General features: G+C 47.2%; 1 protein-coding gene across 1 annotated transcript in view; it reads left to right on the forward strand.

Annotated features, from left to right (window-relative positions):
• RIMS4 (regulating synaptic membrane exocytosis 4) overlaps nt 1-27006 on the forward strand; it is a 56611-nt gene extending 29605 nt beyond the window's left edge. Inside the window, exons 2-6 of the mRNA XM_038158978.1 lie at nt 2416-2557; nt 16201-16313; nt 16950-17051; nt 17294-17433; nt 19298-27006. Coding sequence (XP_038014906.1) covers nt 2416-2557; nt 16201-16313; nt 16950-17051; nt 17294-17433; nt 19298-19516 — 716 coding nt within the window. The 3' untranslated portion in view covers nt 19517-27006. The remainder of the gene's footprint in view (nt 1-2415; nt 2558-16200; nt 16314-16949; nt 17052-17293; nt 17434-19297) is intronic.
• Nucleotides 27007-27734: the final 728 nt, after the last annotated feature.

Below are 27734 nucleotides of genomic sequence, written 5' to 3' on the forward strand. Positions count from 1 at the left end.
TTTGGGCCCTTCTGCTTTATTTCCCTGGCTTTCAATCAGGGGATAGTTGGTAGAATAGAGCAATCACCTTGTGTTGCTCCAAACCCTCGCTCTGTCCCAAGCCTCTCATTTTTTGCCAGCTGTGGATGAATAGTCTTTTAATTTCGGGTGTCTCCAGGCACATCTCATTAGATTGGGGAAAGAAGAGGGTTTTTTTAAGCAGATGTTGCATGGCTGGGCAATGGGGCATTTTTAATTTGTTTCCTACATTTGTGTCATTTGATGCTTTGACTCTGGCTGTCAGCAGAGCTCTTGTGAGGGGTAACCTCAGAGGGCGGGAGGGTGAGTGCTCTGAGTGCACACGTGGAGGAAGGATGGGCACTGGTGCATGTGGCTGACTCAGAGCTTGCTTGTGGAGGTGAATGCAAGACAAATGAAATGGACCATCAAGTCTGCCCACATGGCTGTGGGATGTGCCCTCAGAGGAACCTACAAACCGCATCAGAGGCTCCAGTGAGCTGCACAAGGCCAAAGAGGGTGGATCAAAGGGAGCTGCTCTGCACTGGTTGGGAGAATAAGCATGGCCATTTCACAGAGCTTCGCTTTTGTTGATGCCCATATTGATATTCTTGCCTGAAGGTTTGGGTTTTGAAAGCACATGAGAAATATGTTTTACATTTGTGTGACTTCCTGATTTATACGATGTGCTTCATGCATTGCTCGAGGCACACAAACAGTACAAACTGTAGTTAATGTTAACCCAGAATGTGCAAATTCGATCCCCTTAGCTCACAGGGACATGTGTACACAGGCTGCACCATATGTGGGGACAGCAGCTGGTACAGAGCCCTGGGGCCAGCACATTTACCCAGCTGGAAACCTCATGATCGTAGAGGAAAAGGTACTTTACAGCTGTATTGATAGGAGAATTTTTGTCTTTGCATTTCCATCTAGATATAATTGGCAAAGTGAGATAGGAAGCATTTCTGATATCTTACGGAATTTTTTTTCCAAAGTCCCTCTTCCCACCAAGATCTAAAGAAAAGTATTTTAGGTCAAGCAGCCTGCTACAAATAACAGTGTATTTTAGGCAGGTTATTACAGATACCCTCATATTTCCAAAGTAGTTCAGAAAGTGATTCACCAGAAGTTCCACCTGAATATGAGGAAGAACTTCTTCGGTGCGTGGGTGCACTAGAGCAGGTTGCCCAGAAAGTTGTAGAGTCTCCCTCACTGGAGATATTCAAGAACTGTCTTGACGCAATCCTGTGCAGTGTGCTTTAGGATGACCCTGTTCCAGCAGGGAGGATGCCTCAGATGACCCACTGTGGTCCCTTCCAACCTTACCCATCCTGTGATTCTTTGAAAGATTTGCTTTCTTTAATATTTGGCAATTCTGAGTTCTCCAGACTCAATAGCTGGGTCATTTCTCCTCTGGAGGTGGTACTCAAAAAAGTTGGAAGGTTTCTGAGAGTACTGTGGGTCAGAGGTTTGTTGCCTGAATCCAGGGTAATGACCGGGCATCTTTAGAGGATTTAGATAATTTTGCTTTGTTCGGAAAACTTGTAGCAGATGTGTTTCAGGATGAGTGCTCTATGTGGGATGAAATCTGGAGCTTCCTAACACCAGCTACAGCAATTAATAGTAATGGTATTCATTACATATTCATTACATAACATGGTTTGTTCTGAGAAACAGACTGCTTGAGATGGAGGATGAAAATAGCAGCTGTTAATTTCAGAGGGCTGAGCCTCTGAAGACTGCACCCAGGAGGAACCAGAACCTACTTAATTCCCTCTATGCTGTGGCTGAGGGCGTCTATCAAGGGGAATAGTCCTCTCCAGGGTTTTCCACTGCTGGTGTCTTTCTGGTGCCACCAGGGAACATTTTGGCTGTGCCCAACTATTCCCCTGTGGCAGGTCTGGGAGGGCTCCTGCTTTGACAGCACCTCTGGTGCTGCCTGGCCTTTTCCTCCCCTCTGCTCACTCAATGCCCACCAGGACCCACCACTCTTCGTGCTATTCCACACAACCTGAGGCAGCAACGTGGGATTTGGGAAAGGCTTGGAGGCATCAGGCTGTAGACCTCAGCTGTGCCTGTGGTTGCTGCTGCTGTGTTCCCTGACTAGGTAGCTCTGGGTGTAGCCAGGTGGTGTGGCTGCCTTCTCAATGGATAATTAATTGGTACAAATGGTTGGAGCAGGTAGGGAGGGTGTGCATGTTGTGAGTGTCTGCTGGGCCTGGCATGGTGGAGCAGTGAGCGTGTTCCAGTGGGGACTCGGGAGCTGCTGATGAAGCAGGGCTGGGTAAGGGAAATGTCATGTGACAGATGCCAGGCTGGTCTTCCAAAAGACCTCCTCTGCTTCTCCTTGGCTCTGTCAGTGCAGAAGGCTCTGGGAATAGAGGCTGACTGCCTTTTCTCCCCTTGTATTCCTAGATGGTGATGGTCGGAGACTGAAGGGAGCCATCCAGAGGAGCACAGAAACCGGCCTGGCTGTGGAAATGCCCAGCAGGACCGTCCGTCAGGCCAGCCACGAGTCCATCGAGGACAGCATGAACAGCTACGGATCAGAGGGAAAGTAAGTCATCAGAAGGGAGCTGGCTAATCACTCGTGGGATGCACTGTCCCTGTACCTATTAATTTTCCTCTGGCATGATGGATGATGTGTGTTTTCTGACTTGCCTGTGCTGCAGGTGTACTGCCCATACAATTAGAGCAGATCTCTCTGCATAGCTGGCACATACTCGACTGTTTATATACTTTTTTTAGTGTCCTCATTACTCTGAGCTGAAGCAGATACCCATTACTTTTAACCACTTTGCCTTTGGATGAGTAATTCAGGGTCAATAGCAGAGGCTCATTACTGCTCGTAAATTATAAGCCAGTAGTTTTTAATGTTGCACAATAGTTGTCCATTTCCTCTGTTTCAAAATAGCCCTTTGGTTTGGGGCAGGCAGAAGTTTCAAGGTGCTGAAAAGGGTGAAAGTAATAAAATACATGATAGCATAGCAAAATTCTGGTATCAAGATACATATTTTGGAGCCTGTGTGCACTTCAGTAAAAAACTTTATTTTGATTCATCTGAGTTACAGTGTCCTAAAAAAATGTGTTTTAGAGAAGATTTTTGACTCCAAGAGAAGTTATAGCACTCTTGCATTTAGACTTTATTACCAGAGTGCAAAGCAGGGGATATTTAGGCCAGAACTTTGGGACCTGACTTGTCTCCAATTCTGGTTTTTGTATTTCCATCACTTGAAGCCATATATAGAAATTTAATTATTTTACTAAGATGACTGTTCATGGGAATCTTTGGAAGCAAAAAACCCAGTGTTTAAAGAAGGCAGTACATACAATCCGATTTTGTGCTTTCTAGGTGTGTGGCCAAAATGTTTCTATACCTAGAAGGTGTTCTGTTTAGCCAAGGACTACACTTGGCATCACTCTATGCTCTCTCGAGTCCTGTGTGGTATTCCAAGTACACTGTACAGCTAAAATGCTGAGATAGTCCAAAGGCACTCTCAATTAATGTGATTCTGGTGTTAAATAAGTAACAAGCTGTAAATTAAGAGGGACTTTCTTTAGCTTTAGAAGTAGGCTAATCCTGGAAAGGCATCATAGATCTGTGCTGAAGGTTCAAAATAGTAATGAGGCACAGACTGCGATAGCAATCTTGTCACTCCAAAGCTGTGATGTACCTTATCTCTTCTGTGAGCTGCTGTCTCCAGGGAAATTTTCCTGCTACACCAGCACAGTCCTGTGGCTTGGAGTTCTGCCTCCGCTACTAGATGCAGAGGATTAGTGATTAAGTTCATTCCCTGGGCAATGAGGAGTAAGAATCTGCTTTCATGCGGGGCAAAATTCTTTCTTTTTTTATATTTACATAGCTTATCCTCCTGGGAAGGGATGTAGTTCCCTAAATGGTCTGTGTCTTCTCACTGCTTCCATCAGCTGCTTCGTTGGGCTTTTGTGAAGAGGGAGTATTTCTGCCAACAAAATACTGCACCCCTACAAGTGCTGTCTCACCCTGAAGGCAGGTGACATGTAGCTATCAGCTGGACAGAAAAAGGAAAAGCCTGTCTTGCAGTGCAGTTGTCTTTATTAGAACAAGCCTAATGTTTGGAGTTCCAGCCTTGAACCCTGCCAGATCATCCTCGCCAGTGCCTTGGCCAGGGATGGGGTGGTTTCTTCTCTTCTCTGAAAAGTGTGATTAAGTGGTTCCTGGATGCTTTGTTCCTGGGTGGGATAATTAATCTCTTCTGGGAACCCGGTGGGAATTGCAGCTATCTGTCTGAGCCACAAGTGATAAGCAAACAGGGCTGAGAGTACAAAGAGCTAAGAGGACTCAATTCTCTTGAAACATGGTGGGAGGGGAGTTTCTCTACTTGCTTTTCCTGCAGCAAAGAATGGAATTGTTTGGGGAATAGCTTTGGGGAACAGAAATGTGTTCTCCTAAATCAGATTTCTCTTGACCTCTCTCGTTTGCTGTAGCTGTCTTCCCAGAGAGGCAGAATGAGGATTCATATGTCTCTGTTAGCTGTGGCGAGTTGATTTTCTTTCTAATAAAAGCTGGGTTTGTGACTGGTGCAGATAGATTCTCCCAGGGCAGAGAGTTTTCAGCAGTGACTGTCAAACCCCTGGTTTTCAGCAAGGCAATGCTGTTCTAGTTCTTTCCACCCATGCATCCCTTTTGTGTATCCACACCTAGAAAAAGATGGATTCACAACCTCTCAATTTCCATGTGTTCTTATAATTTATTTTAATTTCCATGTGTTCTTATCAATTTAAGGACTGAGAGGACAACTTCCAAAGGTGCCACGCTGAAGTGATCAAAGATTTGGTGAAACTTTGCTGCAGCAGGCCTATATACCTGCCCTCAGCCATGCAAACTGCTTTTAGAAAGTGTTGCTCACTGACTGCTTTTTCATGTTTGTTGCAGGGAGCTGCTCTGTGCTAGTGCAAGGTATCACAGTTAAAGAATGTTTTGAAGTGCATGGTTTTGAGCAATGCTGCTTTCATGTGAGCACCGGAGTGCATAAAATCCAGATTTTTTTTCATGGAGAGGCTTATTATGTAGGGGTATACCTCTGAGGTATGCTAGGCCTTCTTTTGAATACTCCCTTTACCTGAAGATGGAGTATACTGGAGACTAGCTGGGCCAAATGATGCATCTCCTGCAATTAAAGCTCATACAGCATGCCAGGAAACGCTGACATTGTGAACATACTGCTTCGTGTACATTTTTGCCAGACAAGAAGTCCTACAACCTTCTTATCCAGATTTTCCATTGCACAGTGGTTGTGCACTAGTGTAGGAAATTAATAAAATAAAACTCAATGTGAGACTTTGTAGAAGGTGAAGTAGATATTTACCGTGAACAAAACTGTTTTCAGTCATTCCCATGTCCAGGTTTCATCCCCTCATGCTCTCACCACCCCATGTGGGTACCCAGCCTCATCAGTCCAGGTGCTGGAGCCAGGCTGGTTGTGTGCTGCAGGGAGGACATGGGACACCATCTGTTAAGCCCTTGCTGTGTCTGCTGAGTTGTTCTTCACAAGAGACTGGCTCTTAGACTGTGTTTTTCTTATACTTTCTAGGACTTACCTGCTATTTTGGAGTGATCTTTCACCTCAGGGTCTTGATCTTTTTCATCTCTGTAGATCTCAAGCAGCACTGCCACCTTTGTGTTCGCTTTTTTGGGGGATCTTTATGGCTAAAGTCTCAAACAGGGTATGGAAGTGATGTGCTCTCTAACCTTGTTGTCTGTTCTTCCCTTGTCATTGGAGAACAGATCTGCTGCAGCCAGGTTGGTTGTGCTTTCACATACGCAGATGTTTCCATTCATAATTCATCCAGAACAATCTTAGCACTGGTTACAAATCCTACAGCAGTGAATATTTTCTTCTATGTCTATTCTGAAAGATTCGCTTGAGAAAACAGTTGCCCACTGTAGTAAGTGCCTGTGGGGTAGTCTCAGGACACCAGGATTGCTGCAAGGATACAATTCCGAATATAGGAATAACTCACAAACAGCCCTGTGAGATTCAGCAGAATCTCAGCTCCATCCTGGCTCTTGCACCATCTACATCTTGTTTTGGCTGGGTTTTGCTGCAGCTGCACGAGACCATGTACAGCATTCAAAAAGCAGTAGATTCTGGACTTGCATGTAACTTGTTCCTGCCAAACACTTTTCTTCCTGAAAATGGAGCGGAAAGATAAAAATGGACCTGGAACAAAAGCCTCCTAGCTGCCATAGTGCCTAGTGAGTGGTACTCATAGGGTTTTTGTTCTTGCTGGCTACTGCTGAGATGATTAAGTTCTGGAGAGATCAGGTGATTTTTACCTTAGAAAAGCACAGCAGGTGGTGACTAACAAAGACTTGGGGGATTGTTCTCGTATTATCTGAGATGAGTGTGCAGGTCCAGCAAGGAAGCATCTTGTTGTTTGCCATCTCACCTCTCTTCTCCTTGGTGAGGGCACTGCTGCCTGAGCTCTGCCCTGTTGTGCCCCGGGCAGGAGCAGGGCACAGCCTGGCACAAGTGCCACTTCAAGGGCATCTCGCACCTCTTGGCTTCCTTCTGTCTTGGTACCAGCTCTCCCACTGGGCTAGTGTGAGCCGACACTGGGACTTAGGCTGGGGGAGCTGCTTGCCCTTGTCTGCTTCACTTTGGAACAAAAATTAACAGGAAGCAGGAGAAAATACTGGCCTGGGTTGTGACCACATGAAAATTCACTTCCCTTCACCAGAGATTATCCATCAACATTCAAGAATGACCGAAATACTTGATTCCTGAATGCACCATTCAGGAGATTCACATTGCAGCTATTCCCTGAATGTTTCTTGTTTGACTTCCAAAGCCAGGAGATTTCTAGACTCTTTTATAACAGATTATCTTTGGGCCTCTTTTTATCCGAGCCCATTAAAAAAATGTAATGAAACATGTTAATATCAGTTCAGGCTGTAAGAAATTGGTGTCTTTCAAGATAGAAATCAGGAAAGGCATGGAGATTATTTCTGTAATATATCAAGAAATTCCTTAGCCTGTTCAGCAACAGCACATCCTTTTGTGCAGGCAAAGCTTGACCAGCAAAGACTGGAAAGGATGTGACCTTGAGAGCTGTAGTTACAGCAGGAAATACAGTGAATCCCACCTTCAGCAACCTCTTGGGAGCAGACAGAATTGCTCACTGAAGACAGGTAGCTATCTTTTATTCAGTGCATCTAGATGACTAGTGATTGCTAAAAATGGAGCTAGCCTGGCAAGGTGGGGAAGGGAGTGGGGGAGGTCTTTGTGCAGAATTCACTGCATAGTTTTTATAGCACTGTTTCAGAGGCAGAATTCATACAGCAGAAGGAGCGGGATACGAGCGGAGTACAATGTGTTACAGCACATAAGACAGCACGTCACAGTGCTAAAAATGCTACAGAAAGTGGAGTGGCCCAGAGAGAAACAGAGCTTGTTGAGAGGCAGAGTTGGAGATCTTGCCTGGCAGAGGAGAGGTGTGCAGTTGGTGGGGTTAGGGTGGGTTTGGGTCCTGCAGGGATGGATTCTCATGGAAAACCTTCCCAGCCAAAGTGGAAGCTCCTGCAGCGTTCGCATCGACTTTGACAGGTTGAGGGGCTGTGTGCCCAGTCCCTGGACGGTGTAGCTGGATGCATATTCCTTGTGCACACCATAAATGTTTGAAAGATGGGGTAATGGCCGTTGGCAAGTTCTGCCTTCCTCCTTAGCTGATAGATTCTGCTTGGCTCCTGCCTGGGAGATGCGATTTAAAAGACGTTAACATGCAATATGGATGAGTGTGATTGTTACACAGAACATTACTGCTCCCTGAAATTGGAGTTCTGATGGGGTTTTTTTAATGCTCAAATAAAATAACTGTCAAATATGTTATCAGTCTCAGAGGAGACTTCCCTCTCCCCATTTCTTCTGGCTGAAGGAATCTGTTGCTGTCCCTGTTTTTTAAAGATAGAGCTGGAGAATTTAGCTCCATGTTAGATGTAGATGTGTGATGTATCTGTTAGCTCAGCTGTGCAAATCAAACCACTGAGATGCATGGCTGTGTTTAGGCAACTTGCTTATTAATTGCAAGTTTGTGCCATGAGAGGATAAAAAAAAAGAGGCTTTTTTAATTTACAAGAACAGAACAATAATTTCTGAACCCTGGGCCCAGACACATCCCATGCACATACCAGACACAGTGGAGCAGCTCTCTAAGAATGTATCACCTCTGCAGACTTGAGATGATGGCAAATAGGTGTTTGTGTGGATAGTGTAAATGAATCCATGAAAAGAACAATGCAAAATGTTATCTTCTGAAAATAGCTGCTGTCTGGGTGTGCCAGGGGGTGGCTGTGTTGAAGCTGTCTGGCCTCACCAGCTCGCTGAACCCACGGCAGTGGAGTTCCGTGGGAGTCAAGGTGTGCAACTTGTGAAACAGAGAGACAGGAATGGGGATTTGGTCCGAGGGGGAGGACACAAAATTCTCTTCTCCTGAGAAAGAATCTTCTCCTGAGAGAGCTCCTGGACAAAAGGGTGTTACACCCAGCCTGTGAAGAGAGATGAATGCCTCGCTCTGTGTTTCTTCTGCACAGGCACAGCAGCAAATGTGTGGCCATTACACGTTAGTACAATCAAGACCAGTCTCAAAGTCTTATAAGACTTATAGAAAGGTATAGTATCAAGAGGAAAAGAAATGGAATATGTGGTCTGTTTTCCAAACCGATAGTTCACAAAGGATGTTCAGGACTGATGTGTAAAGAGGAAAAACTGGGAAAATATTTGGAAGGAAAAAGTAAATTAATGCACAGGAATAAACTCTCTGGGAAGGATTTAATAACAGGTTAGAAAAGCAGTTGTCCTGGATGGTGTAAATAAGGCTGCTCTGGCCTTGGGACCTGGGTGTGGACTGGCTGACCTGTGGAGATGCGTTCTGACCATATTTCCTGTGAGTGTTACAAGATTTTGACAAGCTGATTTTGCAAATGCCCTCAACAGTATAATGGCATACCTGGCATACAGAGTCCCAGAAGCAATTCAAAAATAGATTTAGAAAAGAGGTCGGACACACTCTGCATGGACAGGAAAAGAAATTAATGATATATTTTCTCTAAATGTGTCTGCCTTTGCACACTCTGCATGCTAATCTGTAGCCACCAGCGGGCAGGAGTGCAGAAGGGACTGAGCAGAGCCACATGTGCTGTGTGAGAGGGATCAGCACAGCTGCTCTGCATTTTCTTCATAGCATTTTGCATTGAAATCAGTGTTGTTCATCTAGGCATTCAAATCCTGATCAGTTTACAAGCAAACTCTGAAAAGCTGGTTCTCCATCCAGTCATATGTAAGGAGCAGCTGCTGTGCCATGAAAGGAGTGACTGCAGGATTTGCCCACAGAGGGGAAGGACACAGATCTTTGCAAGGAGTAGGTCAGGAAATGCTGCTACCCTGAAAGAGCAGAGAAGCAAGCAACTGGCAAGGAACCTTTAAGCCACTCCTAAATTATTCTACAGAGGACAGATTTCATACACCCTGACCTACAGCATGCAGCACAAGAACACTGTCTTCAGAGGCTGCACAGATTTCATAAATAAGCAGGATTAGGAATGTTGTGTTTAAAAGAAGAAGGTCTGGGCAGTTTCAGCCCCAGTTAGAGCACACAGCTTCTAAGATCCATAGAATGTAGAATATGCTGAGTTGGAAGGGACCCACGAGGATCCTGAAGTCGAACTCCTGGCCCTGCACAGGACACCCCAGGAATCCCACGCTGTGCCTGAGAGCGGTGTCCAAACGCTTCTAGAACTCAGAAGGGCTTGGGGCTGTGACCACTGCCCTGGGGAGCCCATTCCAGTGCCCGGCCACCCTCTGGGTGAAAATCCTTATCTAATATCCAGCCTAACCCTGCCCTGACACAGCTCTATACCATTTCCTCAGGCCTGTCATGAGAGGGAGGTACATGCTCCTCTCATGAGAGGGAAGAGAGCAGTCATGACAGTGAAGAGATCGGTACCTGCCCCTCTGCTTCCTCTCATGGGGATGTTGAAGACCACAATGAAGTCTCCCCTCAGTCTCCTCCAGAATGAACAAACCACGTTACCTCCAGTGTTTCCCATAAGGTTTCCCCTCCAGTCCCATCACCATCCTCATGGCCTCCTTTGAACTCTCTCTAATAGCTCAATGTCTTTTTTTATATTGCTGTGCTAAAACTGCCCCCAGGACTTGAGGTGAGGCTGCACCAGTGCAGAGCAGGGCAGAACAATCCCCTCCCTTGCTGGCAGTGCCGTGTCTGATGCCCAGGGCAGGGTTGGCCCTCCTGGCTGCCAGGGCACTGCTGATCATCTTCAACTTGCCATCGACCAGCACCCCCGGGTCCCTTCCCAGAGTGCTGGTATCCAGCCTCTTGTTCCCCAGTCTGTACACAACCAGTCTTATTCTGTATATAAACGTGTCACAAGAAGACAGAAAGGGTTTATGGGCCGTGTTTGTGCCGCGGAGCCGGGCTGGTGCTTGGTGCCCGCTCTGCTCGGCGCCGCGGGCGTGCGGGAGCCGCGGGCTCGTGTCTCCCTCTCGCGGCTGTCCCGGGCTGTGTCCCTGCTGGCGCTAGGTGTGTCCCTGCTGGCGCTAGGTGTGTCCCGGGCTGTGTCCCTGCTGGCGCTAGGTGTGTCCCTGCTGGCGCTAGGTGTGTCCCGGGCTGTGTCCCTGCTGGCGCTAGCTGTGTCCCTGCTGGCGCTAGGTGTGTCCCGGGCTGTGTCCCTGCTGGCGCTAGCTGTGTCCCTGCTGGCGCTAGGTGTGTCCCGGGCTGTGTCCCTGCTGGCGCAAGGTGTGTCCCTGCTGCCGCTAGGTGTGTCCCGGGCTGTGTCCCTGCTGGCGCTAGGTGTGTCCCTGCTGCCGCTAGGTGTGTCCCTGCTGCCGCTAGGTGTGTCCCGGGCTGTGTCCCTGCTGGCGCTAGGTGTGTCCCGGGCTGTGTCCCTGCTGGCGCTAGGTGTGTCCCTGGCTGTGTCCCTGCTGGCGCTAGGTGTGTCCCCGCTGTGTCCCTGCTGGCGCTAGGTGTGTCCCCGCTGCCGTGCCTGCTGGCTCTTGGGCCGGGGACCGTTCGGGCTGTTTGGTGCTGAAATGGTGCTTGCAGCCTGTGCTGAGCCTCGGCGGGAGCTGGTGCCTGTGCAGCCAGAGTTAACCTTTATGCGGGTTTCTGCTGTGTTGGTGGGCTCAGAGATCCCAGGATCAATAATATCCAGTGTTATCTTTCTGCTGTCCCTGCTCTGCCTCCTTGCCTACAGCTAAAGACCATGGTCTGAGCATCCTTCAGCAAAATGTCCTTCATTTGTCCTTGACACACTGGAGGCATCGCTGACCTCCCTGTGCTCTCCCTCTGCCTTCTGGCCAATATCAGCATTGCATTCAATTTAGGACCAATTCCAGAGCAAACCCATAATCTTTAACTCCGTTAAAATCATCCCCGCTTGGCTGTGGCAAAGCAGAGCCCTTAAATCATGATTAGTGAAAGCAAAGGGCCAGAGAAGAGATAATTAATTTCGCTTTGCTGTTCAAAGGCTGCGCTGCCCTCGCTCAGTGGAGGATTTGTGCCCTTTAGACAAAAGGCTGACAAGTGTCACCTGTTAATCTTCTCTGTGTGCAGCTCTTTGCAGCGTGAGATGGTCCTGTCACAGGGCCCTGCTGGCTCTGGCAGCTGCTATTTGCAAGTCAGCTGCAAAGCGCTCCCTCTTTATTCCTCCGGCTATTTTTAACATTTCTGTTTAGATGCAATAAAAAAAAAGACATCTTGTATTGGTGATAACCAGGTTGTAGTGATTGTTTCCCTTAAGGGACAGACGTGTTGGGCAATGGGGGGGGAAGGGCTTTCCAGGATCGCTCCAGTGTGTGTGAAACATCTGCTGGCTGTCACCCAAGGTGGAGACACCACTGTCACCTGTGGCAGATCCCTTCAGGAGCCTGTCTCCAGCGCATCCAGTGTGTGGTGGTTCAGCTGGAGAGCTGGTTTCTGGATCAAGGGCAGGTCAGAACAGCTTGATATATGCAAAGGGGAGGCAGTAAAAGTCTGCTGAGCCTGCAGCATGTTCCAGAGTGGCAGGGAAGGGCTCTTGGGAGCATCAGGGCTGCATTTAAAGAGTTAAAAGAAGTCACAGTGCTCCCTGGAGCTCTTTTCCTCCCTGCTTTAACTGCAGGAAAAACAAGTGAGTGAATGGGGAGAGCCTGTCCCAGCAATCTCACCATACATGTCCCCCTCGCCTCACCATCTTCTCTCTGAGCATTTGACAGACAGCTCACTGAGCTGAATTTGAGCATCTGAAATTTAGCCTGTTCTACTAAATGGTTCCTGCTGTTTTTAATCCACATTCATACTAAATTTCTGCCATTTTATTTTTCCCTTCCCTCTCCCCTCAAGGGAGAAGCAGTAGCTTTCTTGGAGATAGCATATGATTTTTCCAGACAGAAATTGTTTCCATTCCAGGGTTATTGGCAATACCCAAATATATGTCCAGGAATTGGTCAAAGCCAAGATTTAGAGTTGCTGCTTCTAGTGTCTAATAAAGCAGGACTGCAAAAGATCAGCCTGTGTGCAACGCAGCAGCCAGTTCTACCAGCTAATGGCATAATCTATTATAGAAGTAATTCCTATGTCTTCCCTTCCCAGTCAAATGTAACAACAGTGGGGAACATTAACTGTCTAATTTAATACTGAGTTTCTTATAGTGCTAGTAAACCCATTAACTGGGGCTGTTATCCAGACTGATGGAGTCTTGACCTTGGCCTGTGTTTTCAAGTGAGCTTTGCCATTTCCCTTGGGATCAGCAGCTCCATTCAAGCAGCAGCTCTACTGCCCTCCTTGCAAGGCTCTGTGCTGGTGGCCCAGCCTGGGTGTCCCTGCAGCAGTGTCCTGCCCTCTTGCTGTAGTATGCACTGCAGAGCATTCGTTGTTTCAAGGTCATCCAGAGCTCTCTGACTTGGGAATTTATGGAGGATAACAGCAGCCTTTGCTTTGCTGTAAGCACTTCCAGTTGCCATTGGTTCACCTTTACCCCGACAGCTCTTGTTCTTGTGCTTTTTAACACTGTCCTTCATACTCTGCTGCTTTTTTCCTCTGTATCATCGGTGCAGGCTGCAGCATCAGCTGCTCTGCTAGCAGGTGCTTTTGCTTTCTCCTGAGCTGCCCCAGCTGCTGGGCAGAGCCTTTGCTAGCAGTATTCATAGTCAGCATCACATACCAGCTTGGAAGGGACCTTAAATAATCTTCTGGTTCCAGCCCTGCTGCCATGGGCAGGGACACCTCCTGCTAGACCAGAGGAGGGGTGGGCTGGTGTGAGAGCACAGGTGCCTTCTCTCCACGCAGGCATAGTGCAGAGCAGTACTTGGCATCAGCCTTTGATGTGATTCTCTCACTGGCAGGTAAGAGGAAACGGTTTATTAAATTGTTTTGAGTATTCAGAGGCCAGAGAGGTTTCTCTCTTTGCTGTCCTGCAGGGTTTCTGTGGGTGGTCTTCTCCCACCTTTGTGTATCCTCTGAAGTAACATGACTGGACTTCCCCCTAGAGAGAAATTGCTCCAAGACCTGGTCCTGGGTGTGCTGTGAACTCTCATAGCCCTCAGCTTCACTCAATCCTGGGCTTCCCCTCCTCTGTCCTGGTCCTTGGCATCTTGCTAATTAGCCCAAGCATCTGTTCTGAGCACAGCAGTGAATATTTCCCTGAACAGCTATGAGTTGTCTTGCCAGATTGTTATTTACGTGCTGGTTCAGGTCACACACTCCCCAGGGCAGGAGTGAGACCCGAGTTTGGCCCATTTGTCTTCCATGAGTTGAAGGGAATAAAGAAAACATTTACCTTCTGGCTGATGGTCCATTCATCTCCTGCTGAATCTTACATCTTTGTCTGTCAGATCTCCTTTTTCCTGCACTATTTTGAGTTCTTCAGGCTCTAGTTTTCATCCTTTTTTGACTCTCTGTGTGCAGCCCAAAATGCCTGAGCCAGCAGGGTCACAGAGTCTCGCTGGTCCTCGTGTGCACCAGGACTCACTTCTTCCCTCCTTGTATGGGCAAATCACGAGCCTGATAAAGCCTGTCTGGCTCTGGGCTCCCTCTTCCTCTGCTTCCCCCATCCCATGTCCCTGCAGATTTTCCAGCCTGGGGCTCTCTCTCTCTCTGTCTCTCTGGGTCTGTGCACAGTTTATCCTGGGGAGCCAGGCCACAAATCCAGCAACTCTGCCCTGGTCCCAGGGATGGCTGCCACGGTGGGACTGACAGATGCCAGGTGGGTGGTGGGGCAGGAATTGTGTGCCCATAAGGAGCAGAGTGGGGCCCTGGACATTGGGGATCCCCCTTGTGCTGCTGAGGAGTTGGTGACACAGGAAACTGGGAAAACTGTTAAGCCTTCTCTGCAACAAATGCTGTTTGTGTTGTATCACAAAATATCACCTGGAGTGTTGGTGCAAACAGTGGATGCAGGGTGAAAAAAACACTGAACTGAGGAAAATACACCCAAACAGAGCCCCTCCCAAGCCTGTCACCCAGGATGCCGAGACTCCCTCATCCCTTGGCACAAAGGTGACACTCGTAAAGAGCTCAAGGGCAGGTTTTTCCATGCTGATGGCTCAGCAGCTCTCCCTGTGTAGCAGCAATAACCAGGTTTCTCAAAGAGCCAGGTCAGTGTGCAGGGGAGGTGCAGTATTCCGTGGAAAAGTTGGGCCATTTAATGCAGTGCCCCTGTCACAGAGAGCTAAGCCACCCCATGAACCCATGCTAGGGCCGTGTCCTCTTCCGTGCCCACGTGTGGTGAGATGCTGAGGTGTGTGTGCTGGCATCCTCCTTCCCTGTCAGAATAAATAAATATTCCCATGGGGCTGAGAGCAGGGCTGAAAATAGGTAATGAGAGCTGAAATCCCAACCTGAAATTAACACGCCACTGGTTGAATGGGGTTGGAAAAGAATTTCTTTTCTTTTTAAATGTGACTGGCTAGCAGGGGGGCATCAGCAAGTCTTTGTGGCTGACTCAGCTGTGTGAGAGCCTGCGGTCCCCAGCCCACCCCGCAGGCAGGGCTCCTCTCTGCCGTCACTTGTACCCAACGTGCAGCCTCCTCACAGCCTCCTTTGTGACAAAGGGCTTTGGGGAACGGGGGCTGCATCGCTCCGTGGGTAATTGCCCCCCTTGAAGGAAGTTTGGAGAAGTGGAGGAGGTTTGTAATTGTGCCTGACTTTGGCACGCAGCAGGCAGAGAGCAGCACCCGGCACGGCAGCGTGGGTATCCCAGCACAGAGCTCCTGACGTGGCTCAGCAGCTGTGTCATGGCTTGGCAGATGCCTGTGGGACAAATGTAGGTGTCAAATGCTGGCCTCAAGCCTCCTCCTTACCATTTGCAGCAAGTTTTTCTACAACCTCCAAAACAGCTGCGTAAATGAGGGTACAACCGGGTAAATCTTCATTTGTATCATTGTACCACAGAATTTGACTCTTTTGTGTTGCTACACGCATGTCCCAGTGCAGTGACCAGCACCAGTAGCTTGCCATGGGCCAGCCTCAGTGCCTGGTGATGAGATTTGGAGGCTCTGTCCTCCCAACAGCTTTTGTTTTGCTGTGGTGACTGTGGCAGAGATGCTGCTGGTGTTTGAGGATGTTGTCCTACTAGCCACCCATATTCAGATCCTCTTTGTGGCTACAGTCATGGAAGCAGATGTGAAAACCACAGAGTGGATGCTTCTGGTGTTGAGCAGGAGGAAATTGGACCCTCTAATCAAAAAGGAGATGTATTGCTGAGTGTGTGTGATAAATGGATAGGAAACTGAGTCCCAAGGGTATTGATGCTTGCCCTGCTCATCTCACTTTTACCTACTGCTCTAGATGGATTATTTCCTCTGCAGAAATGAGGATTGGGAAGGGATGGCTACCAAGAGGCATCCTATAAGCTATGCTAGGAATCTGTTACCTGAAGAGGTGACAGCCACATATGAGCCTGAGATAGCAGAGATTTTTCTTAGAGGCAATTAGTTATAGCTAAACAAATATTGACCAGCTGGTGACTGTAGCCTTTATTAGGGTTTTTTGGATGAGGAAAGAGATTTTAATGGATTCCATGTAACTAGAAACCATTGAGTTTTGCTCAAAAAAAGGCTTCTGTAGATGTCATTCATTTCAAAGACATATTATATCTGGTTCTTTAGTTACTGAGTTGCCTTAAACTGCAGCTTAACCACTTGCCAAAATAATTTTCTTTTGCAGCTTGAATTTCAGTGGAGTCCATCTGGCATCTGCTGGGCAGTTTAGTGACTTCCTGGGGAGCATGGGCCCTGCACAGTTTGTTGGCCGTCAGACCTTGGCCACCACCTCGATGGGTAAGGAGCACAGAGGGGTTGGGTGGCTTTAACTGAGTCTTGAACAGACAGCTCCTACAAGCCACCTAATAATGTGTCCAGCGTCTGCTGACCTAACACTGTCCTGCTCCATTTCTCTGTTAAATCCTGTGAGCTTGGCTGAAAGGTTTTGCTGACTGCAACAAACATGGCATTAGGAGGAGAGCAGCAGCTTTATGCTTTTCTCCCTCAGCTCTGAAAGGCACAGACTGAGTAAAATGCAGCTAAAATCCTGAAAATGCATCCTGTGGGGTTTTTCTTTCTGTAAGACCCATCAGGCTCTGTAAGAATTTCGTTATGGCCCACCATAATTGCATTTTCCAAAGCAGCCTGCAGTCCTTGGTTCTTCCATTTGGGAGAGATGAGAAGCTTGCTGACACACAGAGCAGGAGACTGAGCCACTAAAGCTATTTTAGAGGGCTTCCAGTCAAGTTTGCTTTTGAAAATGTGGCCTGGAATCACTGTGGAGCTGCTCCAGAGTAATACAGGAGGGAATCAGGCACACACAGTTTGTTACAACTTGTGCAGGAGGGACATGAAGATTGTTTTTAAAGATTTTTGTAACCCAAGGATGTATTATTTTGAAAGTCTTCTATATATTTTGACATTTTGGTTTAGGGGACGTGGAAATTGGCTTGCAAGAGCGAAATGGGCAGCTTGAAGTGGATATCATTCAGGCTCGAGGACTGACACCGAAACCCGGCTCCAAAACACTGCCAGGTAGGATGCTTTGATCTCCTAAAGCACTTCCCTGAGCCCAGCTTCCCACAATGCTTGTGAACAGGGAAAACTTGAATTTTTGCTTGGCAGGACTAAGCAGCCTGTGCATGGTACTGAAAACAAGGCTGCTTGGGCAAATCTTTTCCCTTCTTTCTGTAACTGCCTTCTGAGACATGGCCCACTGTCTTTTCTAAAGTGAGCATGAAGATTTTCTTCGTATTTGACCATGTTCTTTGTTCCAGCTGCTTACATCAAAGCTTACCTGCTAGAGAATGGCGTGTGCATTGCCAAAAAGAAGACAAAAGTGGCTCGCAAGTCGTTAGACCCTTTGTACAATCAGGTGTTGCTGTTTGCTGAGAGTCCCCAGGGCAAAGTATTACAGGTAAGATGAGCAAGTCTCAGGTCTGCCCCTCTCTCTCTTCCACGTCTCATGGAAGATACTGAGTCCTGTCATGCTGGTTAATTAACATAGATGAGAAAAAGCCAGTGCTTGCATCGAACCAAATGCACTCGATCTGGACTTAACAAAGGGAAAGGAATCCCTCTTTCTTCATACTCAAGCTGATGGTTATTTGACACCATGCCATGTACCATGAGTGCCTACCAGGACAGGATTGATTTAAAATATTTTTTAGTTCTTTTTTTCCCACCCAGTTAGGAGATGGGTGGTGCCTATAGGTGCTAAAATGATCTTGCAGCATGGGTTGCCTTCCATGCTCATACACATTCAGGGCACTCTGCTTTGCCATCACCCAATTACATATCCTACCTTTTTCTACCTCTTTTCTGTTACTGCCATATGTTTTCTGCCATGCTCATATTTTCAACTCTACCTATGTTTCCAGAGCAAAGAGTGATTTGCATTGTTAAATCATATAAAAATAATTTCCATCCAATAAAGCCTGGCTAAAATCTGTTTGTACTACTAATGTAATTAATCATTGAGTTTCTAATCTTTACCTCCACTGGTGTCTAAATTGCCAGCTAACCTGCTGGACACTTTTCTTCAGTGACTTCTACCTCATTTACCTTGATTAGAAGCATTTTCCCCTGATGAAACAAACCTGCACATTTGTGACTGAAATGGAGTGGGACCTGGCTTGGTCTGCTCTTGCCTTGCGTGGGTTTCCTTACCTGCTGCTTTGCTGCCAGGAAAGGCACTTATTCCAAGAATAAATTGAGGAGCTTGGCTTTTTTGCTAATGGACATGTCACCAAACCCACTTTGTGCAGTGACTTGCTCCATCTCCTCCTGGCCTAGAGTGTGAACTTTTGGTTTTTGATTGACATTCATTGTCTCTCCTGCCTCATTTTACAGAAAACTGTGGTGTCGTGGTTGTTAGGATTAGCCAGAGATCACTAATTGTCATCATAACCCATCCTGCTCATGCTCTCCTCTTCAGAGCACGGACTCACTCTGCAGTCACCTTTGTCTTGAGCCATGCAGGGCCACCTGGCCACGTGCAGACTCCAGCATGCCTAAGCCCATGACCCTCACTGCATTTGTTCTTCCACCCACTGGTCTGCATCGTGTCGTAAGTGTGACTCAGTTTTCCCTGCTGCTCTGCCAGCTCTTTCATTGGCCCTTCCTCTGTGTCTGTGAGCCATTCTCGGCCGTCTGCTGCTTGCCCTGCATGTCACTCACGTGTGCCCCTCACGTCATGTCCCTGGCTCCTGCCCTTCTTCCAGGTGAGTGGCCGTGCCTCATCTCCATCTGCCCCGTGGCATGAGCTCCGTGTGCAGAAGTTGAAACATGCTCTTCTCCTCAAACTGTTGAATTTTGGCCCAAGTTGTTGCCCAGCCTTTTTTTTTTGTTGGTTTATTTTTCCAGATCAGGAACTCCTCCTGCCCTTCCCCCCCCAGGCCACCTTTTGGTGCCCAAGGCCTGTTATATGCCAGGACCAGATTTTACCTGCAGGTGTTGGACTGCAGCCCTAAGGATACTTGGTGGAGATGCTGCCCCTGCCCAGCAGAATGGTGTCTTGTCCACATGCACATTCACCTCTGTTCCATGGGAGAAAAAAAAATTGATAGCATTATGATTTGTAAACATGTGCTTAAAATAAAAAAGTAATATCATCAGGCAGAGCTTCACGTCGCCTCTCGGTAGAGTAAATATTTCTGGTCTTCTCAGGCTGTAGCAAAGCTCCAGAAAGTTGGATGAGTAGAAGGATTGGTCAGACTTGTGCTTCCCAAGGAAGTGTGAAAGTTGGAGGATTAACTGTGCTCCCCCTTCTTGTCCCTAAGGTGATAGTCTGGGGAAACTATGGACGCATGGAGCGCAAGCACTTCATGGGAGTCGCCAGGGTTCTCCTGGAAGAACTGGATTTGTCAACTTTAGCAATCGGCTGGTACAAGCTCTTCCCAACTTCCTCCATGGTAGATCCCACCACAGGCCCGCTCCTGCGTCAGTCCTCACAGCTTTCCCTGGAGAGCACAGTGGGACCCTGCTGTGACAGGTCTTAGTGAGTAAGGAAGGGGGAACTGCTTTTGTTTTTTAAACATGCTGTCAAGGTTTTGTTTGCTGGAACTCTGACCTCAAGCGCAATGCATGTTCAATCAGTTCTTGTGGAGCTGGAAGAGGAGGATAACCCAGTGACCTTAGACAGAAGACGAGGGGGAGGGCACTGTGCCCTCTCCGTCCGAGGAGGAGGTGCCATGGGGCATGAGTCCTAGTTGTCAAATTAGACATACACCTCTTGTTTCACTTCTCTCGCTGTCATTCTTGGACCCTTGTTTCAGATCAATATTAACCCTGGAAAGTTGCAGCATTCGAAAGAATTTGGGGGAGTAAGGAATTAATTTCTCTTAGCTGTGTGTGTAAGAAATTTCTAATATGAATTCTTCTCAAGAAAGTACCTGAAAAATTTAGAGGTCATCGTCTGGCCTAAAAAGAGCAGGGACGGAAAGTTTAAGAGGAAGCATTAGGTCTTTTTATAATGTCTTTCTGAGAGGAAGAAGAAGAAGAAAGAAACCTGCAACTCTTTCTTTAGAATCAGTTCCCTGTCACTGAGTCATGTTAGCTGTAACACTGTCGTTGCTGTGTTTTCAAACTGTGCCAAATTACCAGCAAGTGTCTTTACTGCATTACGTGTCTAACACTGCTGATGAAGCATACTTGGTGGGAGAACAAGTAGCGCCTACTTAGAGCAGACAGTTTAAACAGAGTTCGAGTTTAGCAGGCTAATTAACCACAATTTTGCTCAGAAAAAAACCCCAAAACACTAGAAGTGGGAGCTGAACATCATACTTGCAGCTTGAGGTGTTTTGTATTGTCAGATAATGCATTCTGCAGTTTGCTGACTCCTTACTTGTTGTGCATCCTTCAGTCATGATGTCTTTTATCTCCTGCTTTTTTCCTTCATCTCCTTGGTACTGGTACATATCTGCTGGAGATACTGCCCTTCCTTCCCAGACCTGAAACAGGCCTGTTTTATTCTGCCATGGGAGAGGAAATGGGGAGTTCTGGGGGTGCACAAGAAAGAAATCTCAGTTTGCCATCTGAGAAGAAGGTGATGGAGAGCCCATAACCTTCCCTGTGGAGAGGGGGGAGCTTTAGGCAGCCTTGGTACTACACAGGCATTGTCAAGTGTCCTGTGAGAGGAGATGTGATCCCCAAAGTACAGAGAGAGAGTGAGTGAGGAATGTGGTGACACAGTGGTCACAGCACGTGTGTTCTGCTCATTAAATGAGTAAAGCACATTTGCTGAGCTGTAGCAGCTGCTGCCAGCAGAGCCATGTGCTGGAGGAAGTGCTCTGGATCCTTCAGACAATTAAATTATCCAGAATCACAGAGAATCTCCAAAGATTTTCTGTTGATAGCTCTGTTTTGGCTAGGTTTTGTCTTAGTTCCTAAATGAGGATTTGATGACTACTGTCCCAGAAGAAACTTTTAGAGATGTTTTACTTTGTGGTTTAAAGGTGAAGGTCCCATGTCCCGTGTAGGAATGAGCAGATTCTTGGCCTGTCATAGAGAAATACTGAGCATTTATTTCTGCATGTGGACCTCAGCTTTTTTAGAGTAAAAGCATGAGTGTTGAGTGGATGGTAAAAGCAGTTGCTTTTGGTCCTAGCTTGTCTATGGCATTTTAAATTATTTTGAGATAAATTACAGGATAGATGCAAAAATTATATAGGCCTTACAATAATCTGTAAAAAATTATACAATATAAAGGAGAGGGAAGGAGGACAAGGGACATAGAATGACTAATTTTTTGAGTCTTCAGTGGCAAAAAGCCTCAACATTTCAGATAAATCTCTTAATTTCCTTGATCAAATATGTCTCTGGCCTCTCACTAATTATTTTTTCTAATGTATTAGACAATTTCTATATATTAGCTGAAGAAAGTTTGTTGCATGCTGGTCAAACTATGTTGTGGCGCTCTCTCTTTTATTTTTATTTTTGAAAAAGAAGCACATTTACTGTAAGTCAGCATCTTTTCCTCTTGGTATGTAGTGAGTACTAGGCAATATTGTACAATATGTGTATGAACTAGAATAGATTAGGTAGATTTAGTGGTTTGTAGCACTGGATCTTTTAATAACTATGACTTTAAAGGACTGTGGGGAGCTCCAGGTACATGCCAGACCTGGCAACAGGGCTTCTGTCTTAAGTTATGCCAAAAGCTATGTATTGGTACTTATTTTGGACATTATCTACCAGTAAGAGCTACGTTAATCCTGAGTTTCCTGTGCCCAGTAAGAGGAATGCAGCATTTTTGCAGTTTTTAATGGGGAGTAGGAAACTATATATGCCAAAAATATTTCCCCAGAAAACTTTGTTTAACGACTGTCTGTCGAAAAGCTCAGTTCCTGTGTGCCTGGCAGATGCAACTTGTCTCTGTTTCCTGCCCCTCTGAGAGCTCTGCAGGCTCAGTGATGATCAATTTAGTTACCACAGGACTCCTTAACACCGAGGACTATCTTCCGTCTGGTTTTAATCATGCTGAAGGGTCACTGTCAGGGTGAAATAAAGAAGTTACGGTTCTGGTTGTGTTATTTTTGTTAACATCTCCAATTCTGTCATTTGGAAGCGGTTTCACAGTCTGCTCTGTCCGATTTTCTTCTGCATTTTTTACGTGGTTGATTGTGGTCCAGTGCTTCTCGCTTTTGTTTTACTCACTCCAAGTCCTGTTTCTCCCCAGTACGTGAGCCCTGCAATCCCTGGCTGCCAAGCACAGCACGGTCACATGCTCTGGCCATCACAGGTGGCCTTCCTTCACAAAGCAGACTCACAGGAGCCCTTCTGCAAGTGCCCATGGCACACAGAGCGAGGCTGGGGGAGTTGCATGGTACCCTGCAGTTTAAATTCTTGCTTCACTCATAGGCATGATTCCTGCACTGGCCATGGTGTATTGTAGTCAGAAAAGATCTCTGCTAGTTGCCCATCTATTTAAGACTCCCAGTGTGGCATCCAAGACAAGTCCCAGGCTTGGAATAGCCTATTTTTATAAAGCCTGAGCCACTTTTCCCCAGAAAATTTGGCTGGCCAGTTTCTGTCTAAGGTGATGTGGTGTGAGAGTTGGGATTACCAGTGTGGTCGTGTATAAAGCAGCATTTTGCCACAGTGATGAGCAGCTGAAAACTGAACTTTTGTCCCCTTTGCAATTCTTGGCTGAGTCTTTTCCTGTGCCTGAGTCTTGCTGTTGGTTACAGTCAGGGAGGGAGAGAGGAAGAGCAGGAGACTTAACTAAAAGAACAGAAAGGTGTCACAGTATTTTTGGTTGGTGAATGATTATGAAGGATGAGACTGAGGAGAGATAAATACCTGCCCAACTCAGGATTGATTCTCTGTTCCTTGTGCATGAACTGCTACATTGTAAAGGTAATGGGAGCATTACTGGCCAAAAAACCCATGGAGAGCCAATCCCTAAATGTTACCTGCATTGTGGAAAACAAAGAAATCTTGATGCTGAAAGCAGAATGATTTCTTCCCAGTGGGAATCCCCTGCACACAGGGAGAGCAGCCTCGCATGTGGCTTTGTCCTCTTTGTCCTCTGAGCAAAAAGCAGCCATGACCATGGTCCTGGTTTGTTCAGGAAAAAAATGTGATATTTTCCCAGTCTCCTGGTGTTTCTTTCCCTTTGCCCCAACACAGCTGGGGTGGCCAAGGCCCTCACTCTGCAATTCAATCCATGGGTCCTCATCCTGCAGCTGGAGCATCCCTTTGCACTGCAGGCACTGTGGGCAGGGTAAGGGCCAGCATTTCTTGGCCATGGATTGTTTCAAAGGACATCGCAGAATTATTTGCTTTGAGTGAAAATATATATTTATTGTTCCTAGCTACCAAATCCTTTATCATTGTACTGTTCTAAATTTGCAGGTCTTCTGGAGTATGAATATCACAAGTTCCTGTAAAGGAGCTGTTTTTAAGATGTTGAGGCAGTTAACAGAATCTCAACCTAAGCATGTTTAGTAATGTTTAGACAGCAAGACAACTTTTTTATGAAACTCATTTTAAGTTAGTTTATTACATGCTGTTGGTAATATTTTAAAACAGGAAAAATATTTTTCTTTAAAGACAAAATGATATGTATGTTTTTTAACAGGTAACATAATTTAGTGTTTTCAAAAAGGTTTGATGTTCTTGGTATGAAGTTTACTCATTCTTTTGATTTCTATGTTCCTTGTTATATTTTATCAACTTTTTTCCAAAAGAAAAGAGGCATATGTAAATAAACACCAGAAAAGAGTCCTATAAGAAATTCTGTTCAAACTGGCCATAAAATTATTAGTAAATATTTGTTATTGTTCATTAACTCTCAGCTACTTTGTTGAAAGAATAGATGTTGTATTTTCAAGATGAGAACTACTTAGCTAGTTTTGTCATAATCCTGTACTCTGTATAAAAATCTTTTTATAAACAAAGTCTAATAGGCTACCAAGCAATAATATATTCCATTGGGTGTGCACAGATTGTGACTTGCAGGCTGTAGTACATATTGTTGATACAATTTATAATTGTCTTCAATCTGAACAACATCACTTTTGAAAAAGGTCCATATTAACTTTGTAAAAAACAAAGACTGGGCTGTTGCCTTGTGAGATATATTCATTCTATAGACTTTTCTGTGAGTGTCTGTGCCCATCGACATGAGATCTCTCTTAGGTGAAGAAAGAAACAGCTGTAGGTGACTTCATGCTACAGAAGTAAAAAATAGTTTCAGTATAAACTTCATGACTGTTTCAATCTCCTGTTTTTCTTAGGCTATCTAGTATTTGTAACTCGACGAGAATGGTTCCCACTGCCATTGTAGCCCTGACAAAGCAAAAAAGCCTTTGCACTCTGGGGCCACTTGAGTTCTGCCTGACAGCTGCCTATTGTCCTCAAGACACCTGGGGCAGGCTAAAGGGAGGGGTTTTTTTCAGAGCAGCAGATTGGGCTGCCCTTCTTTAAAGGCTCTGTGGGTTATTTTGTCCATTTCATAGGTGGTATTTGTCCATTTTGTTAGGAAATTCCACCCAAGGCAGAGAGGCTGCACCTTGCAGGGGATCACGAGGGACCAAGGTGTAAAACAGGCACAGGCTGTTCTGTGCCTTGCTTCAGAAATTTGCTAGTCTGGGCTCTCTGATTTTTCCAAAGTGGCAGGATCAGGATTCTGGATTTTAAGTCAGCTCCATCATTAATGCAGTGATAGAATAAAAGAGCTTCAAAACAGCATCCCAGTCCATTGCCTGTGGATTCCTCCCAGCATTTCCCACAGGACAAGTGTCCATGTTCTCAACATTGCCAGGCTGCTGGCTTGCAGGCAGCAGGTCCCAGTGGTGCTGGGAGCCCCAAGGAATGCTGGAAGAATTCCTGGTTTTTGTGAAATGCTTTGAAGAGAGAGAGAGAGAGATGTGTGAATGCAAAGTGCCATCAGTAGAGGAGTCCAGGGTCTATTGTGACCTGGAGGGAGCATCTAAAATGAAATTGCAGCTGCCGGATTTGAGCCAAGCATTTAGAAAAGAGGATGATCAGTGACAAGAGAATGATCAGTGAAAGGCTTTTTGTGTTTACCCCATGCACACCAGCTGAGGTGTGTGTCTGTGAGCACGGTAATTCCACAGGGAGTTTGCAAGTGATTAGGTGTTCTCAAAATGTGGCTTCAGCTCTCACTGCCAGACTCCTCTGCTCAGTGGCCACGTCCCAGTCACCGGGCAGCCTCACGTCCATCCCCAGCTGCTCACCCACGACAGCAGCATCACGCTCACCCCTGGGATACCTCCAGCTCTTCCCACAGTGTAGGCACCCTCTGCCCTCCCTTTCCCTGGTAGCTGTGTTTGTCCTGGTGGAAGAGAGGAGCCGAGGAGAGTTTCTTTGTAGCATTTGGTTCTTTGCACTTTAGTGGCTGAAACAGAAGGACTTTGCACCAGCCCTTTCCAGAGCACCAGCAAACAGAGGCAATGATCCAAGGACTTTCCCTTTGTGGCTTTCCAGTAGCTAAAGTGGCAACCAAAGCAGTCCAGCATGGCCAGGTCCATGGACAGCCTTGGCGTTTACTCTGGGCGTGTGACGTGGGCTGAGCCCCCTGTGTCGGGGCAGGGCAGGGCTGTGTCTGGCAGAGAGGCCGTGTGGGCACACACAGTGTCCAGGCAGCTGTGAGCTCCACTCACTGAGCCATGGTGGGAGCAGAACCAACCAAGAGAATGATTGAGGCACACCTTGCTGAAGCCATCCCACAAGCTTTGCAGGAGCTGGTTTTTGTAGTTGCTTGGGCACCAAATGTTAGGATATCTGCCCACGGGGACTCCAGGTCCCACTAAATGCCAGCCTGGAGCTTCAAATCCTTCAGCAGTTTTTTTCCTTTGGGGCTGTTGCTTCTGACCCAGTGCTGCATGCTGGTCTCTACTTTGGTCTTCTTGACCTGCAGCTGGTTTTGGCTTTGGAGCTGGGGAAAGTGAGGTTTGGAGGGTGAATCTTAAGGCATGTTCCCCGTGCCTCACCACACTGGGATTGCCGTCCTCCCGCTCCCTGCACGCTGCTCCCTGCAAGGTGAAAGGGCATCCTGGGGATGCAGTGCCTCCCCTGAGACCCCCTCACACAGCACTGCCACGGCCTGCCACCACCAGGGATGCCAGTGTCCTGCCATCGTTTTGTAGCAGTTCAAACTGCTTCCTTTCCCATCCTTGGAAGGAGCCAGGGGTCTCCTGCAGGGGCTCGGCAGCCCAGGCAGGCGGGATGTGCCATCACGGACAGCCGGGAGGGGACAGGGAGCTGCCTCGGGGCTGGGAGAAGGGGAGCTCCCAGCGAGCTTTCTTTGCTTTCCCCAGCACCCTCTGCTCCCTCCATGGTCCCCACCTCCCTCTCGACACGAGGCCTTATTCCAGCCCGAGGGGACTGAGGCTGCCCGCGGCATCTCTCTGCACTGACATCCATCCCCGGCTGCCCGCCGGGAGCCCGGGCGGTGCGGCAGAGCTGGCCTCTGCTCGGGGATGGGGCCACCCCTGCCCCACCCCACTCTGCCACCGTGCTGGAGCTCTGCCTTGCTCCCCACTGCCAGGGCCCGGCCACTGTAGGGAAATTGCTTTCACAGGTTAAACTTTGTACTTCATTAATTGCTCCACAAAACCCGGTAACTTTGCAGGCGCACTGCAACACTCCTCTTGCTTTTCCCTAGGAGTGGGGGCAGCTGAGATCTGCTCTTTTTGGCCTCTGTAACCCTCTCCAAAACTTTCTGGAGGTTTTTAACATCATTTGGTAAGATGTAATCTCTGTGGAGCCAGAGGGAACACAGGCAATGGAGCTGGGCAGCCTGCTTGCCCAGGTGGCGAGTGGCTTGCGAGGGGCCTGGGCTGCCTTGGGTGGAAGGTGGGACACTGGCCACTCGTCTGTAGTCAGGAGAGGATTCTGCTATACTTTTTTCCTGTCTGTAGGTTTTATTCAGACAATATGTAATGAATAAGTGATTTACAATTCAGTGTTAAGCTAATGAAAATGTTGATAATGGTGATAATAAAACCTTTTTTTTTTCCTACGGTGTGTTGGAGATTTTCTGTGGAGTGTGTTTGCCCTCTCTGTTGTCACCACTGTTATGTTCAACCTAGGATTTCAGATGGACCCTTCTTTCTCCTTCTGCCTGTAGGGAATGAGAGCAGCTCAGCCTGGTGTGTCCAGTGCTCTGTGGAAGGGCTGTCACTCCAGCTCCCTCAATCAGCCCCAGCTTCAAACCTGCATTTCCCTGAGCCACTTCTGGATGTAATATGGCCATGGGCATCTACAGGCACAGAGCTAAGCTTGCTCCCACTTGTGCTCTGCTCACCACCCCAGTCTAAAGCTCCTGCAGTTTCCTTTCCAAGACCCTTTGTGGTCAGCCCTGGCCATTCAAGGGTGATTTTGAAACCCTGGAGGTGAAGACTCTGCTGGCAAAAAAAAAAACAAACCACCCTGGCCCAGGCTGTTGGGAACATCCAGTGTGTGTGCAGGGGAGCCCCAGGGAAGGAGACCCTCAGATGTTACTGGGTATGCAGCTGCTGCCTGGATGACCTGGAGTTGGGAGCCCTTGGGTGGGAAATGTGTGGGGGATCCTGCTGGAGGGGTCTGTGGGAGGAGGTGGTGGTGCTGAGAATAGGCACCATTCTCTGGGGAGCTACTGCAAGTCCTTTTCCTGTGGGAATGAGGAATCACAAAGTCATAGTTCACTAAGAATTTCCTGAAAGGTGTTTGTCATGCCTCCAAACCCCTCTGCAGGTCATCAGGGTGAGA

Source organism: Motacilla alba, chromosome 20, assembly GCF_015832195.1.
Source record: "Motacilla alba alba isolate MOTALB_02 chromosome 20, Motacilla_alba_V1.0_pri, whole genome shotgun sequence".
NCBI classification, from domain to species: domain Eukaryota; kingdom Metazoa; phylum Chordata; class Aves; order Passeriformes; family Motacillidae; genus Motacilla; species Motacilla alba.